A 17,603-nucleotide genomic window follows, 5' to 3' on the forward strand; every position below is an offset into this window, starting at 1 on the left:
CTTGACAGACAATTTAGACATACAAAAAAGAAAACACAGTTTCAAAAGTATCACCCGGATTTCTAAAAATGCAAAAACTGTATGCACCAAAATACTCACGAGAAGCACTGGCAAAAGAAGTCGTGAGTTTCCAGAAAAATGGTTCCTTAAGCCCTTGGCCAAATTGCCAATTGCTTGGATTGCTTCTGCAGCAACTGCAATATTGACATCGGTAATAAGCTGCAAACAAGAATTGATGGTTAGACAAAATGGTGATCCAGTGGTTAAGAATACAAAAGAAGTTTTTAGTTACACAAACAAGCCAACCTTTTTCAGAATTCGACAAACTTCAGTGAAATCACCAGGAGCGATTTTTTTTGTAGAAGCAAGTTTGGTTAGCTCTGCAACTGCATCCCTTCTTTCAGACCATTTGGCAGATTTCTACCATCATATCAACAACAGTCAAATCAAGTCATAGAAAAAAAAAGAGATCCATGCCATCAAACCTACATAAATAAAATGGAGAGAAATATAAGCTGTGTTCCTCAAATGGTATGAAAAATGGGCTCACCACTCCATCCAAAAATCCAGACTTCTCTAACGGTGTAAGTATATCAACAGGGTCAACAAGATCATATTCATCTATTTCCTGAGGGCCTGAAAAGTATATTCAAATGATTGTATTACAAGAACCAGAACATGTTAAATCAAAAGGAATGCAAGCAAAACATACCAGAAAACAGTGATAAGTTAGGAACACATTAGAACTTTAAACGGAAATATATAGAAGTTAAACTCCATAAAGAAATCAACATATACAGTAAGTTTTCATTTATTTTTCTACTGACCATCAACCACAGACTCCTCTGATGGACGAGGGCCCGAAGCCTCAGCCACCACATCTTGCTCTGGCTCTTTGTCTTGCTCAGATCTAATGAAATAGGAAGATAGAAAAGTCAATCAGCGTAAAATTCAATCTCTATCCAAGAAACTGAACAAGAACACCTTAATTTTTAAAAAATGCAAAAAATAGATAGAAGCAAATGCCATATATGCAATTCATAAACAGCAGCATTATGAAAAAACTTAGTAAAGAATATGAAAATATATGGTTTCCCTTGCATCAAGATATGAATTATCAGAGGTTCAGTTCCAAGTAACCTACTCATCAAAGGAATAAAATGTGACAAAGAAGAAAGAAGGGGTGTTCAGTAATGAGGGTTGCAGGTAAGATTCAACAGTATCAAGTAAATGCATTCCCACAAAATACACACTTTCAAAAAACTCAACATGATTTATTCAAGCAACTCTGGAATATTTACATGGACAGGAAGCAACAGATTTTAAGGATGCATAATCAGAAATCCAGAACACCAAATACAGAAGGATAAGAAATAAGTAGCTAAGGTACCAAGAATAAAAGACTCAGCAATTCAAAATAAGGTTTGGCGAATATTAGAATAGCATGATCAAAGCATTCCTCCTGTTGTTTTTTTCAAAGCAGATACAACGGATAGAGACAATTGACATAAAGCAGGTAGACTCAAGTACAAACTAACCTCAAAAAAATATATATTACTAGCATATAAACAGAAAATAGTTTACACAAAGAGTGAACATTTGAAAAGTTCTAACGATCTAATGATTCTCACCTGATTTTGCGAGATGGCTTTGCTGTCCCAGAAACATTGACAAGCTCTGCTTCAAGCTCTTTTTTCTACAGGTGTCAAAAAGAACAGTACATTAAGTGTATGTGTAGTGAGAAAGAACGAAATAAGAAAAAACATAATATTTAAGATCCTAACCATAGTATCTCGCATTTTTTCAAACAAAATTGACTTCACTGTATCTTTCCCAATCCAACGACAAAGTTCAAGGGTCAGTCCCTTTGAGGATGCACGAACATTCTGATCTTGGTGATCAAAAAGCTCTGGTAGCATTTTGAGTATTCTTTTTGGAGGAATAACCTTGGCCCCAAATTCACTAAATGCCAAAACAAGACAAGTGAAGGAACATCAAGAAGGGAGAAGTCAATCATTTCAAACATGCATTTAAGGGGAGAGAAAAACATGAAATACAAACCTCAGAGCTTGGAACATAACATCAATAGCCGGCACCACAGCTTTGGCAACTTTGTTCTTTATTGCTTTCTCCATAGAATCCTGAAAACAGTAGCTCATAAAAACTTTCAAAAGTAGAGCAAGAAAATTACCAGACCATTCAAATTACACATGGAATGAGCAATCCAAAAGTCATGCAAATGTTATATGGAGAAGCAATTAAGGACCATCAGCTATCATAGCTGTGTAGCAGAGTTGGCTGGGTGTTGATGTGGAGATTAATATTGATGAACTGCAGTACAAGTTGGGGTGGATGCAATCATGTTCATGGTGAAACTGACTTCATATGTTAAGTCTAATATGTGGGCCCCTCGTGGGGAAAATGCAAGATCAATTCTCAGGCCCAAAGGACTGGTCAAGTCAAGGCCATCATAGGCTCCTTTGTTGCATGTAGGGGTGAGCAGCAACCGGCCCGGCAGCCCGATGGTCCAAGCCAACCGGGCCCGTCATGGGCCGGGTTTGGGCCATGATTTTAGGCTCGGGCCTGTTAGGTACCGGATATTAGAATCCAGATCGGATATAGATCCAGTAAAGGATCCATACCCATATAGGCCAAGTGTATGTTATGTTATAATGTAATGTTCATTACTAACTAAGGGTAATCCCGTCATTGTAAAAAGGATCTGTAACCTATTTACCCTAATGATGATTAGTGTAGACACCAGAGTTACCGGAAACGCCTAGGCAAAAGGGGAAGCGCGCTTCCCCGAAGCGTGAGGGGAAGCGTCCCCCTTTTTTGGGAAGCGCGCTTCCCTTTTATGGGAAGCGCGTCCCCCTTTTATGGGAAACGCGCTTCCCATAAATGGGAAGCGCGCTTCCCCCACGCTTCCCCCACGTTTCCCCCACGCTTCCCCCACGCTTCCCCCTCGCTTCCCCATTTTTTTCATTTTTTCGCTTCCCCTCGCTTCCGGTTCGCTTCCTAGGTCGCTTCCGGTTCGCTTCCTAGGTCGTTTCCGAGACGGTTCGGAATTTTCTTCTAAGTGGTCCCACGCTTCCCCGCTTCCTAAATTTTTTAAAGTGCCTCGCTTCCCGCTCCCGCTTCCCGTATCGCTTCCCGCTCCCGCTTCCTCGACTGGTAACTCTGGTAGACACACAGAAAAAGAAAAGGAAGTGTGGCTGCCGATTCCAAGTATTCCCTCTCCTCTCTCCTCTCTCCTCTCTCCTCTCTCTCTCCTCTCTTCCTGCGCTCCTTCTTCTCGATATTCACAATAACAAAGCACAGAATAATAGAAACATTGCTACACCAGGAACTGCAGGTACTTTTCGTGTCAGTGATGATGCTAAGGATCTTCTCTTGTCTGCTATGGCTAACCTGAACCTGAAGCAGAATGATGATGGAATATGGTATGTAGACTCAGGGGCAGCGACTCATGTTACTGGGAATGCAGGTAAATTCTCTACTTTGGTTTCCTATTTTGGAAAATCTAATATTGTAACTGGAGACGGGACTCACCACCCTATATCAAACATAGGCAATGTTCTAATTCCTTTGTCTGAGTCATCTATTCCTTTATCTGATGTTGTTCATGCATCAAATATAAAGAAAAACATTGTCTCTGTATCTAAACTTGTTGATTCTACCAATTCATCTGTGGAATTTACTCCTACTTCTGTCTTTGTCAAGGATCTTCAAACGAAGGAGATGTTCGCTAAAGGAGAGCGACGCGGAAACATGTATGTCTTTAATGAAGATTCAGTCTCCAGTATCTTGAAGCTCAAGTCTGATCATGTCTCTGAAAACGTCCTAAGTTTATCCAAATGTAATAAGCCAGATCTCTGGCATTCTCGTCTTGGTCATTGTAGTCAAGTCTTTATTGAAAAGTTAGTGTCCAATGGTTTTCTTCCAGAGTCTGTTTCATTTTCATTAAAGAATAAAATGTGTCCCAGTTGTCAAGTTTGCAAGAGTCATGTACTTCCTTTTCATCAAATAAATAAAAGAGCTTCTATTCCTTTTGAGATAATATGTTCTGATGTTTGGGGTCCAGCTCCCAATCCTTCGTCTTCTGGAAGTAAATATTACGTATCCTTTATTGATAGCTTTTCTCGTTTTACCTGGATATTCTTCATGAAACACAAATCAGAGGTCTTTCTTATTTTTCGTCATTTTCATGCCTATGTTAAAAATCAATTCTCCCAAAATATTCAAATTCTCCAATGTGATGGAGGTGGTGAGTACTCCTCTAAAGAGTTTTTAGATTTCCTCCAAGATAATGGGATACATCGTAGAGTTTCTTGCCCTTATACCCCACAGCAAAATGGAATTGTTGAACGTAAACACAGACATATTGTTGAAAGTGCAATGAGTATGATGCATGATTGTAATGTGCCCATTAACCTTTGGACAGAAGCCTTTCACACTGCCACTCATGTGATAAATCGGCTCCCTATGCCTATCCTTGAAAATCAGTCTCCCTATTATGTTCTTTTTGGAATACAGCCTAATTATGATGAGTTACGAGTATTTGGATGCACATGTTATGTCCATATTGATAAATCCATGAGAAACAAATTTCAAGACAAAGCCTCCATATGCCAATTTGTAGGTTATGCAGATGAACACAAGGGGTACAGGTGTTATGACCCTATCAATAAGAAGATCAAAATTTCCAGAAACGTTGTCTTTGATGAAAATAGCTTTCTGGAAGATAAAGTCAGCAATGATCGTGAACATGGTGATATGGATGATAATTGGTATGATCCATGGCTTAGTGCTGAGCTTATTTCACATGCTGCTGAATGTACCACTTTGGCTCCTGAAAACATACATGATGAGACAATTTCAGATAAGGTAGCAGAAACAGACTGTCAGAGATACAAAGGGAATGTCTACACTAGAAGACCCAGAGAGCAAACAGATGCCCCTGTTGGAGAACACATGACATTACCCAGTAACAGGGAGGCACCAAGAAGATCAAGCAGGATAAGGCATCCAATTGAAAAATGGGTAAGCTATGATAATTTCTCTATGGACTTTCAGGTCTTTCTATCTAAGATTGAAAAACATGAGGAACCACCTGGTTTTTGTCAAGTTGTTCAATCTCACAAATGGATTGAGGCGATGAATGAGGAGATAGAGGCACTTCATGAGTGCCGAACATGGGAGATAGTTGGTCGCCCCCCAGATAAAAATGTTGTTGGCTCAAAATGGGTGTATAAGATTAAATACAAACCGGATGGGAGCATTGAACGATACAAGGCACGTCTTGTTGCCAAAGGTTTCACCCAAGAATATGGTGAAGACTATGATGAGACCTTTAGCCCAGTAGTGAAAATGGGCACCATTCGTATTATCCTTGGCCTGGCCATTGAACATGGGTGGAGCCTTAGTCAGCTTGATGTCAAAAATGCTTTTCTTCATGGGGATTTAAAGGAAGAGGTCTATATGGAACAACCTCAAGGTTATGCAGAGGGAGACCCAAGAGAATATGTATGTAAATTAACCAGAGCATTGTATGGTTTAAAGCAAGCCTCCAGGTCATGGTTTGAAAGCTTCTCATCAGAGATTCAGAACTACGGTTTTATTCGTTCTCAACTAGATCATTCTTTGTTTATATACAGGGATGGAACCACTGTGGTTTTCTTACTTATATATGTTGATGATATAGTGGTCACTGGTAATGCTCCAGAGCACATTCAACAAATCAAAAGTTTGTTGAGTATGCGATTCAAAATGAAAGATCTTGGGAGGCTAAGATATTTTCTTGGTGTCGAGGTAGACAAACATGATAGAGAAATGTCATTAACTCAGCACAAATACACTCTTGATCTTTTGGCCAAAGCAGGAATGACAGATTGCTGTTAAAATATATGTAATTCATATATATATATATATATATATATATATATATATATATATATATATATTTATATATATATAATACCCGATAGGGGTATTTCTGTCATTTCACAAGTACCCGATAGGGGTACTTGTTTTTCTTAGTTTATTTTTCTCTTTATTTTTTGTAAAATGTATTTTTTATTTTTTTGTTTTTTGCTCACTCAAAAGGGGCCCCACCATGTAGTCGATGGGGCCTCCAACGGTCACATTAGTGACCGTTGGGGGCTCCCAACGACTACATGGGGAGCCCCCTAGGTCGCTCTCCTTTTAAGGCCTCTTGGCCCTCTCCCTCTCCTTCTCTTGTGTATAAATAGGGGTGCTCCCCTCTTGTATTTCTTACTCTTGAGAGCTCTCTCTCTTTCAATAAGAGGCATTTATATTTTTATGTTGTGTTGTCTCTTGTGGGTTTGGGTATTAGCCCCTCTTTGTTTGTTCATTAGTAGATGTTGTAAGTGCTTAGTGCACTCTTTGCTTTTCCGCATATTTCATTACATGGTATCAGAGCCTTGTGTATGCTCTTCTTTTTAATATAGCTAGTGGTGTAGCTATATTTGTTTTTTTTGTTTCTCTCTCCTTGATATTCTCTTGTAAGTGGTTATTATGGAAGGAGAACAAAAGATTGATCGCTCCTTCAAGCTCAATGGTTCCAACTACATGATGTGGGCCGCCGCCATGGAAAACAACCTCAAAGGGAAAAAGCTTTGGGGATACGTTATGGGCACCATTCCGGAACCACAACTCCAACTAACTAAGATGGAAGGCGATCAAGAAAAAGCTCTTGAAGGAGATGCCCGCTTAAAGGCCATTGAAGATCACCAATCTAAAATAGAAGATTGGGAGAGTAAGCATGCCAAGATTCTTGCTTGGTTCATGAATAATGTGGAGCTCAAGATTTGCGCCAACATTGCCAAATTTAGGATGGCAAATGAAGCATGGTTCTTCATGAAAGGTATGTTTACACAAAAAGACCTTGCTCGTCAATTCTTTCTTCAAGAAAAAATCCGGACTATCAAGCAAGGAGAAATGAGTGTTAGGGATTACTTTAGCACTCTTGGCCCTCTATGGGATGAGCTATCCTTACTAGAACCAAAATGGGTTTCTAATATAGATGTGGAATTAAGGAGAGAACAAATGGAAAAAGAACACTTTTTCCAATTTTTACATGGGCTTAGGCCCAAATATGAACAAGTTAGATCCTCCCTCCTACATAGATCAAAGCCTCTTCCCTTGGAAGATGTCATAGCCGAAATATGCCAAGAAGAAACCCGTCTTGGCATGATTAAAGGAGGAAATGATGTCTTGGCCGTATCCAAACCCGGCAACCATATGAAAACCTACAAACCTCCACATTTTGGAAGACAAAATAACTATAATGGCAACTATAGAAAAGCCATTTGCCATCATTGTCAAGAACCGGGTCATATAAGACCTAATTGCCCTAAGTTGAATGAAGCACCAAAAAATAAAGTTGCTTACGTTGAAGAAGCTACTCAAAAGAAAGAGGAAGCAATCAAAGGAACGGACTCTTTTTCTCTTGCTCAACTATCGGAGGCACTACAAACTCTACTCAAGATTCCATCAACTTCGGGTGCCGCCGTAGCTTCCTCCTCTCCTCCAGGTATGTAGTCTTGGATCCTTGACTCTGGAGCTTCCTTTCATATTACCCCCCTTGAAAATGAGCTTTCCGATTTATGTAATAATTTCAAAAACTCCTATGTTTCAACTGCCGATGGTACATCTTTACAAGTTAAAAGTTTTGGAACCTTAAACTTTTCAAAAGACTTCTTTGTGCCAAACGTGAGAGTTGTACCTCAACTTAATTTAAATCTCCTCTCTGTTGCTCAAATATGCGATCATGGATGTAAAATCTCCTTCTCAACTAAGGATTGCTCTATACAGGATCTCCGGTCCGGGAAGCTGATTGGGCAAGGCCATAGAAGGGGAGATCTCTATTACATGAGCAACTTGAAACTCCCCATTAACTCTTTTTGTAACCATGTCCAAGATAAAAATATTGATATTTGGCATCAAAGACTTGGACATCCAAGTTTCTCAAAAATGTACTCCTTTCCATTTGGAAAGAAATTTTGTAATGAGAAACATTTTGTTTGCAAGAATTGTATTTTTGGCAAAATGAAATCTACTCCTTTTTCAAACCGGACTTTTGTATCCAAAAGACCTTTTGAGTTAGTCCATTCGGACGTTTGGGGTCCTTCCCCCGTCATGTCTAAAGGAGGGTACTCCTATTATGTCACTTTCATCGATGACTATACTAGGTATGTATGGATCTACTTCCTCAATTTAAAATCCGAAGTCTTTGAGTTTTTTAAAAAATTTCATATGATAGTTAAAAATCAATTTTCAAGTAATATCTCTACTCTTAGATCCGATTCGGGTGGAGAATATTTATCAAATGAATTTCAAAACTATTTAGAAGTAAATGGGATTTGTCATCAAAGATCGTGTCCTAGGACTCCTCAACAAAACGGCTTGGCCGAAAGAAAGCATAGACATATCATGGAAACCACTAGGACACTCCTTATTTCCAAAGAAATTCCAAAGAATTTTTGGGCAGAAGCGGCCTTAACCTCAACTTATTTAATAAATAGAATGATATCTTCATCCTTACAAAATACATCTTCATACGAAAAACTATTTGAAAGAACACCTAACTTCAATAGATTAAGAGTTTTTGGATGTAAATGTTTTGTCCTTACTCATAAACGGGACAAATTATCTCCTAAAGCTATTGAATGCGTTTTCTTGGGTTATGGAGAAAATCAAAAGGGTTTTAGATGTTTTGACTTGAAAAATAACAAACTCTATGTATCCAAAGATGTAACTTTTTTGGAAAATGAAAATGGTTTTGTGAAAACTAAAGATATTGACGAAAGTGAATATACTTTTTTATTTGATCTTCTATCTCAAGAAGATGAGACTCCTCAAGAAGAGGAAATCTCTAATGAGTCTTTGAATGACCTAGAGGAAATCCCTCTTGATAATGCTGTAGATGAGAATAATAGACCAATCCAAACATATGTTAGGCGTGGTCAACAAACTCAGATAAGTGCCTTAGAAAAATACTCTCAAGGATCCGACATTGAAGAAACATCTTTAAGGAGATCCAGTCGGATCTCCAATCCTCCAAATAGGTTTGTTTCCTATGAGTCCCTAACTCCTAGATATAGAGCATGTCTAATTGCATTATATTCATTTCATGAACCTTCACACTATAATGAGGCCAAAAATATTCCCCAATGGGTTGAAGCCATGAACTTAGAGCTTAGTGCCCTTGAAAAAGCAAAAACTTGGGAAATAACTTCGTTACCCACTGGAAAGAAATCAATAGGATGTAGATGGGTCTTCAAAATTAAAACCAAGAGTGATGGTTCATTAGAACGTTATAAAGCACGATTAGTAGCTAAAGGATATGCTCAGGAATATGGTATAGATTATGAAGAAACCTTCGCACCTGTTGCTAGAATGACTAGTGTTAGGACTCTTATTGCTATTGCGTCTGTAAAGAAATGGCCTATCTATCAACTTGATGTTAAGAATGCATTTCTAAATGGCGAATTAAATGAAGAAGTTTACATGGATCCCCCACCAGGAGTATGTATTGGTAAAAATAAAATTCTTAAACTTAAAAAGGCATTATATGGTTTAAAACAAGCTCCAAAGGCTTGGCATGATAGATTTAGTAATGTAATGACAAGTTTAAATTTTCGTTCATGTTATACTGACACTGCTTTGTTTGTGAAAAGTGCAGGGTCATCTGTAGTTATTTTACTACTTTATGTTGATGATATGATCATCACAGGAAGTGATGAGCAAGGCATTAATGATATTAAAAAGGTTTTGAAAGAAAATTTTGATATGTCTGACCTTGGTTTCTTAAGATATTTTTTAGGAATTGAAGTGGCGTACTCTCCTCGAGGGTACATTCTCTCTCAGATGAAACTTGCTGCTGACATCTGTTCCAAATCGGGTATCTCCGATGACAAGAAGTCAGAAACCCCAGAAGTCATCAATGCAAAATTAAGGTTGGAAGATGGAACACCTCTCGAAGATCCTACTCCCTACCGGCAACTTGTTGGGTCTCTAACCTACCTATCCATCACACGGCCAGACATTGCTCATGCCGTCCACTCTGTCAGTCAGTTTCAACATGCACCTACAACCGTGCACATGAGTGCAGTCTTAAGGATTGTCAGATATATCAAAAATACCATAACTAAGGGAGTTTTTCTTTCTTTTGCCTCGTCACTTGATTTAATTGCTTATACTGATGCAGATTGGGGAGGAAATCCCAATGACCGTGTCTCAACTACCGGTTTTTGTGTTTTCTTAGGTGACTCTATGATTTCGTGGAGATGCAAGAAGCAACACAAAGTATCATTGTCCTCGACGGAAGCAGAATATCGTGCTATGGCCACTACAACCATGGAACTTGTGTGGCTAAGAAGCCTCCTCAGTGATATGGGCATTGTCATCTCTACTCCTTCGAAGATGTGTTGTGACAACAAAAGCGCAATCTATATTGCAAGCAATCACACCTTCCATGAGCGTACTAAACATATTGAGATGGATTGCCATTACGTTCGGGATGAATACCTAAGAGGAACTATAGCACTACCTTACGTCACATCAGAGTACCAGTTGGCGGACTTCTTCACTAAGGCTCTTGCGGCTCCTCGGTTTTTGTTTCTCCTTAACAAGCTTTCGGTTATATCCCCGTAAAGCTTGAGGGAGGGTGTTAAAATATATGTAATTCATATATATATATATATTTATATATATATAATACCCGATAGGGGTATTTCTGTCATTTCACAAGTACCCGATAGGGGTACTTGTTTTTCTTAGTTTATTTTTCTCTTTATTTTTTGTAAAATGTATTTTTTATTTTTTTGTTTTTTGCTCACTCAAAAGGGGCCCCACCATGTAGTCGATGGGGCCTCCAACGGTCACATTAGTGACCGTTGGGGGCTCCCAACGACTACATGGGGAGCCCCCTAGGTGGCTCTCCTTTTAAGGCCTCTTGGCCCTCTCCCTCTCCTTCTCTTGTGTATAAATAGGGGTGCTCCCCTCTTGTATTTCTTACTCTTGAGAGCTCTCTCTCTTTCAATAAGAGGCATTTATATTTTTATGTTGTGTTGTCTCTTGTGGGTTTGGGTATTAGCCCCTTTTTGTTTGTTCATTAGTAGATGTTGTAAGTGCTTAGTGCACTCTTTGCTTTTCCGCATATTTCATTACAATTGCAAACCTGTGCCTACACCCAGTGTTATCAATCAAAAACTCAGCATTTGTGATGGCGAATTATATCCTGACGCCAGCAAGTATCGCAGCTTAGTGGGCATGTTACAGTATCTTACCTTTACTAGACCAGACATTGTATATTCTGTAAATCAAGTATCTCAGTTTATGCATGAACCAAAGATAGGTCATATGGATGCCGTCAAACGTATTCTCCGATATCTAAAAGGCACGGTGGGTGATGGTCTCAAGTATGCTCAATCTTCATGGGCAACACCAAAACATGACATATTGGCCTATACAGATGCAGACTGGGCAGGGGACCCAGATGAAAGAAGGTTTGTTTTAGGATATTGTGTTTTCATTGGGAGTAATCTTATCTCATGGAGTAGCAGAAAACAGAAAGCTGTGGCAAGATCTAGCACAGAGGCAGAATATAGATCTATGGCAGCTACCACAGCAGAAGTAACCTGGATTAGGCATCTCCTTACAGAGATGGGAGAGAGTATCTCAAGTTCAGTCCTCATGTGTGACAATAAAAGTGCAATACAAATTGCGTTCAATCCTATGTCACACGGACTCGGCTAAGGAGGTGCCGCACCCGAGTCGACACGCCCCGACACGGGTGCGGACTCGGGTGCGGCTTCGGACTCGGCCCGGACTCGGTCAACGCCGAGTCGGACTCGGTCAACGAGTCCAGGCCGAGTCCGTCCACATTTTGGACTCGGTCAACTTTGACCGAGTCCAAAAATGTCTCTAAAAAACTAATTTTTTATATTTTTTTTTTAAAAAAAATATATAAAAAAGGCACTGTGACTGTGCAGTCTTTGCAGTGTGCACAGTCTTTGCAGTGTGCACTGTGCACAGTCTGTGACTGTGCACAGTGCACAGTGCTGTGCCTGTGCACAGTCACAGTCTGTGACTGTGCACAGTCACAGTCTGTGACTGCACAGACACCTGTGGCATTTTAAAAATAAAATAAAATTATATATATATATATATATATATATTTTGCCGAGTCCCCGTGTCCAAAAATTTTAAAATTGTGTCGCACCCGTGTCGCACCCGCACCCGCACCCGCACCCATGTGACATAGGTTCAATCCTGTTCATCACGGTCGAACCAAACATATTGAGATTGACCAACACTTCATCAGACAAAAGGTAGCAGATAAAGAGATTGAACCGGTTTATGTGCCTTCAGAAGACCAAGTTGCTGATATGTTCACCAAAGGTCTCACAAGTAACCGCTTTTGGTATCTGAAGAACAAGTTGCACATGGTCCAATCCCATGCACAACTTGAGGGAGGGTATTAGAATCCAGATCGGATATAGATCCAGTAAAGGATCCATACCCATATAGGCCAAGTGTATGTTATGTTATAATGTAATGTTCATTACTAACTAAGGGTAATCCCGTCATTGTAAAAAGGATCTGTAACCTATTTACCCTAATGATGATTAGTGTAGACACACAGAAAAAGAAAAGGAAGTGTGGCTGCCGATTCCAAGTATTCCCTCTCCTCTCTCCTCTCTCCTCTCTCCTCTCTCCTCTCTCCTCTCTCTCTCTCCTCTCTTCCTGCGCTCCTTCTCGATATTCACAATAACAGAGCACGTAGCTCATAAAAACTTTCAAAAGTAGAGCAAGAAAATTACCAGACCATTCAAATTACACATGGAATGAGCAATCCAAAAGTCATGCAAATGTTATATGGAGAAGCAATTAAGGACCATCAGCTATCATAGCTGTGTAGCAGAGTTGGCTGGGTGTTGATGTGGAGATTAATATTGATGAACTGCAGTACAAGTTGGGGTGGATGCAATCATGTTCATGGTGAAACTGACTTCATATGTTAAGTCTAATATGTGGGCCCCTCGTGGGGAAAATGCAAGATCAATTCTCAGGCCCAAAGGACTGGTCAAGTCAAGGCCATCATAGGCTCCTTTGTTGCATGTAGGGGTGAGCAGCAACCGGCCCGGCAGCCCGATGGTCCAAGCCAACCGGGCCCGTCATGGGCCGGGTTTGGGCCATGATTTTAGGCTCAGGCCTGTTAGGTACCGGGCCGAAACCCAGCCCGTTATATATGTGGGCCGGGCTCGGGCCAGCCCTATGGGCCTGAGTTATTTATTGATTTTTTTAATAATATAAAAAAATTTAAAATTAACTATTACATAGTAACTTGGATAACTATTATTATTTATCTAATTAGTTGCATGGGAACTTGCTATTTGTTAATTATTACTAATTAGTTGCACTAATTAGGAATTAGTTGCATGGGAACTTGCTATTCTCTCATAAATCCATAATTCTAGTCAAGCATTTATGCATTTTAAGATTGGGTCAGGCCATGGGCCTCTCTTCAAACCCGAGCCATTTAAGAACCGGGCTGAAACCCGGTCCGTTAGTAAATGGGCCGGGCCGGGCCGATGCCCACCCCTAGTTGCATGAACTGGAACAGAGCTTCAGTTGTTACTAAACAATGTACGTACCATAAAAGTGTGTCTAGACTTTGGCTATCATCCCAATCTAATTTGTAAACTTTGGACACGAAGGTTCAAAGCGGCCTCCCCAAATCCAGAAAAGGGTCGACTTAACCCAGTTACCCATGCCAAAGTGAAGCTAGACAATACATAACAGGCAGGCCCTTCAAGTTCAGCCCACTTATAAAATCGACCACACCTAGGCCTGGTCTTTTTTGAGCTTGAGCTCCAAGAGCAGCACAAAACCAGACCAAAGGAGCAGCCTACCTGATATTTAATAGGCTACCCAGCAGTGTCCACCCTTTAATTTCAAATCTGGCCTACCACACTTGAGGCTACGTCAGGCCATGGTTTAAAATCAAGGAATAACACATTTTTAGACAAACGAATTAAATTGAAGTAATGGGAGATGACAAACAAAGCCTGAAGGAACCAGCTTGTGCACCACTGCACCTAGGGATTATACTGCCCACAAAAGTGAGGAATGATAGTTAGTTGTCATCCTTGTTAAAAGACCAGAAATCCAACATTATGATCTTACCTCCAGAATGTTAATAAAATAAATAAATAAATAAACAATATCGGGCGTTGACCATTTATGGAGCAAAATATCTCCCACAAAGTTCCACAAAAGAATGACAATCCAACCATGCTTTGTTTTCAGATTAAATCTGAAAACTTTAGAATAGAACGATAAATTAAGAAGTTCAAAAGGTTTTGATAAGATGGAAGAGAAGTGCCCATGATGCCATTCCGAAGACAGATTTTGGGAGACACAGCATAATGAAATAAGGCATGTTCAGCATCCTCTTTGCTCATAGGAATAGCAATAAAAAAAATTAAGATGTTCCGAAACAACAGCATTGAACCAAGAAGCTGCTCTCTATCAAACGTTTGACACCATAGTAATCAGCCACCCTAGGGTAAGGAGTAGGAACTAGCTTCAACGCTTTAATCTTCCAATAAAAACAACCCTTGACCCATCAACCCAATCAATGTACTATTATGTGTAATGCTACCACATAAGAAATCACACATGATTGGTATATGCACTTCTGAAGGGTCATAAGTCCCAAAATTAATGGTCACAAGTGTAAACAAATTACCTCGATGTGGGCCAGATATATGAGTCCCATAACGAAAGTCTTTTGTTGTAGGCATGAAACCTGACCATCAAATACCTAGAGACATCTTGACATATAAGATCCATATGGGACAATATCTAGCGGATGTAAATAAAAACGCATGGAACCATTCTCAAATATCTCGGACTATGTCTCTGGGGTGGAGCTCGTGAGGCTTCTAAGGACAAACTAAACTTCACAATCACCAAATGGGTTTGTTATCTACATCCCAACAAAGCAAAGAGAGGTTCAAAATGGAGATCTCAGAAGGTTACTTCATACAGAGCAAAAGGGATGTCTATCATTTCTACCCTACTTTTTGACCACTTGACAGATGGTTTAGTTGCTTATATCAGATACATGCTGTCGCATAGCAAAGCAAGCAACATGACGCCTTAATAACATGGACAAAGAAAAACTGTGTTTCAATCATGATCTAATGTTAAATGTTATGTTAAGGGAGTCGAATAAATCTTCCTACAAAAGAGTAGAAAATGGTCTCTGCAACAACCAAAGTGCAAATTGAAACCATATTCAGCTCTTGTGACAAAATTGAGAGGCCCTACACGCATGCTCTCCAAGTTACAACACCGGCCTGTCACACTAAAGCATACCATAGTGTACTTTGGGTGTTGCAGAATGCAAGACATGTGTACTATATACACTAGAAGGTCAGAATGCAGGCAATGTGTAGCTACTATGCTTTATTTAATGCATTTAACCAGACAAGCCTAGAGTAGAGGTCAAGCCACTAAATATCAGACTCGGGGAATAGAAAACCAATAATTCTATCAAATCCCAAAAAAGAAGACAAGTGAAGTGTTGTCTTATAAAGTTTCCTACAATAAAGATGCAACAGTATCCACAAAACAACCACGAAGGGAGCTTGAGAGGTGGAAAAGAACAAAAACAACATTTCGAGAGCCAAATGAACCAGTTTTGGTATGTGGGGCCAATAAACAAAGGATAATGAATTTTAAGAACCACAGGAACCAATTCTTACCAGAAACACTTCAACAGCCTCCAACTCCACCCAGAGTAGAAACGACACCTGCGCCTTCTCCACCGTCTTTGGACGGCCCGTAAGGCATTTTGCAACGATTGCATCACATACCTCCTTAGCATATCTGCATTGCAAAAAACGCAAATGAGGCAAATTCGAAAACAAACTAGTGATAGTTACACCAATCAAGACGATCAGAAGATCCATAATCATAATGACGATACTAAGAACACTTCAAATCGATAAAATTTGAAATGATTTCATTGCTGCAATTGTGTATCGTCATACTACAGGAGAAAAAAGGGAGCAACAACGCCACAATCAGATTCCAAATTTTCCGATAAAAGATTTATCGGATTCAATAGAAGTGAATCCCTACCTTCCGGCATCAGCGTCAGCGGCACGTAGAAATGCAATCAATGCATCTAGGGCTTTCTCTTGTACAGGAGCATTTGAATCGGCCACGGTCTTCCTAAACAACGAGGCTACAAAACAAAGCACGAAAATGACACACCAGAAAATGAATTAAGTTTTCCTCCTGAAACGCAATACCCAACCTCATCGAATAAAAAATGAAGAGAAAAAAAAACGTCCACAAAAACGAAACCCTAACACCACCAAAGCACCATCACTGAAACATGAAAAAGAAAGCCCTAATTCCCCATATCCGCATCAACATTGCAAGAATCCGGCCCAAAACAAGGCGAATCGGGATCGAAACGCGAAAGTCCCCCCGGTTCTGATGTAATTCGAGATCGGGGAAGGGCGAAGAGAGACCGATCGAATTGAGGGGTTGTACCGAACTCGCGGAAGCGTGGATCCTTGGGGTCGGAGATGGATTCGCAGAGGGAGGCCAGGTCGATGTTGGCATCGTTCCTGACCTTCCAATTCTTGTGGGAGAGTCGCTCCTCCCACGGCAGTTTCTTAGCTTCCTTAAGAAGCTTATCATCTTCGGACATCCTTCTCCCTCTTCTTCTTCTTCTTCTTCTTCTTCGTCTTCTCTCTTGGAAAAGCAGATAGATAGATCGGTTTCCTCTCTTTCTCTCTCTCTCTCTCTCTCTCTCTCTCTCCCTCTCTGAATTTCTCCCTCTCCTCTCTCTCTCTCTCTATTGGAAAAAGCAGATGATGCCTCGGTCGATCTCTCTTTCTCTCTCTTCTACCTTTTCTGCTCTCTAGATTTTTCTCTCTCTAGTCTCTCTCCTAATGAGGAAAATTCCCGTTCACTTTTTTTTTCAAAATTTCGATGATAGTGGGTCGGACCCGATAGACCTTAAGACCCGAGTCCACTGTGATTTGAATTTCGAATTCACTTACTTTATGCAAAGCTTTCTAACAAAATTGTGTTTTTAGAGGAAAGAAAAGAATTATATTAAGATAAGAAGAATGGGACGAAGAGAATTCGTCCAAAGTAAAGCAGTTTTACAAATGGCCGATGAAAGTAGAGGTATCAATCCAACCCAAGAGATATCATTGATAAGCCATAATAGAAGACGGGGCACAATAGAACATATCCATCCACTTGACACTCGTGAAACCACTCATTAAAAAGATGACTCTCAAGCTCCCGTCATATCACCCACCATGCTGAAATTATCCAGCACCTCCAAGCGTGAAAAATATCAGGTGCAATATGATTGCACAAATATTTGTGCATTAAGCACCTGATCACCCTCCATCTTGGGGACGTGGCCTGTCAGCTGACGCTCAATGCACAAGTTTTGTGCAATCATATTGCACCCATCCTCTCTCCCTCCAACCCCTACGCCACTTTTTTGTTTCTTCACAAAAGGAAACCCATTGGCC

General features: G+C 40.1%; 1 protein-coding gene across 2 annotated transcripts in view; it reads right to left on the reverse strand.

The window, feature by feature from the left end:
* Positions 1 to 16,888, reverse strand: part of LOC149822279 (protein MOR1-like) — a 92,725-nt gene extending 75,837 nt beyond the window's left edge. For both annotated transcript variants that reach the window (XM_089980941.1, XM_089980940.1), the window contains exons 1-10: positions 16,600 to 16,888; positions 16,180 to 16,285; positions 15,801 to 15,924; positions 2,062 to 2,141; positions 1,785 to 1,962; positions 1,632 to 1,696; positions 828 to 910; positions 551 to 636; positions 307 to 420; positions 100 to 219 (exon numbers count right to left, since the gene is read on the reverse strand). In XM_089980941.1, the coding sequence (XP_089837067.1) occupies positions 100 to 219; positions 307 to 420; positions 551 to 636; positions 828 to 910; positions 1,632 to 1,696; positions 1,785 to 1,962; positions 2,062 to 2,141; positions 15,801 to 15,924; positions 16,180 to 16,285; positions 16,600 to 16,759 (1,116 nt within the window). In that variant the 5' untranslated portion in view covers positions 16,760 to 16,888. The remainder of the gene's footprint in view (positions 1 to 99; positions 220 to 306; positions 421 to 550; positions 637 to 827; positions 911 to 1,631; positions 1,697 to 1,784; positions 1,963 to 2,061; positions 2,142 to 15,800; positions 15,925 to 16,179; positions 16,286 to 16,599) is intronic.
* Between the last annotated feature and the right edge of the window lie 715 nt (positions 16,889 to 17,603).

This window comes from Nuphar pumila, chromosome 11, assembly GCF_984573655.1.
Source record: "Nuphar pumila chromosome 11, dmNupPumi1.hap1.1, whole genome shotgun sequence".
Lineage (NCBI taxonomy): Eukaryota > Viridiplantae > Streptophyta > Magnoliopsida > Nymphaeales > Nymphaeaceae > Nuphar > Nuphar pumila.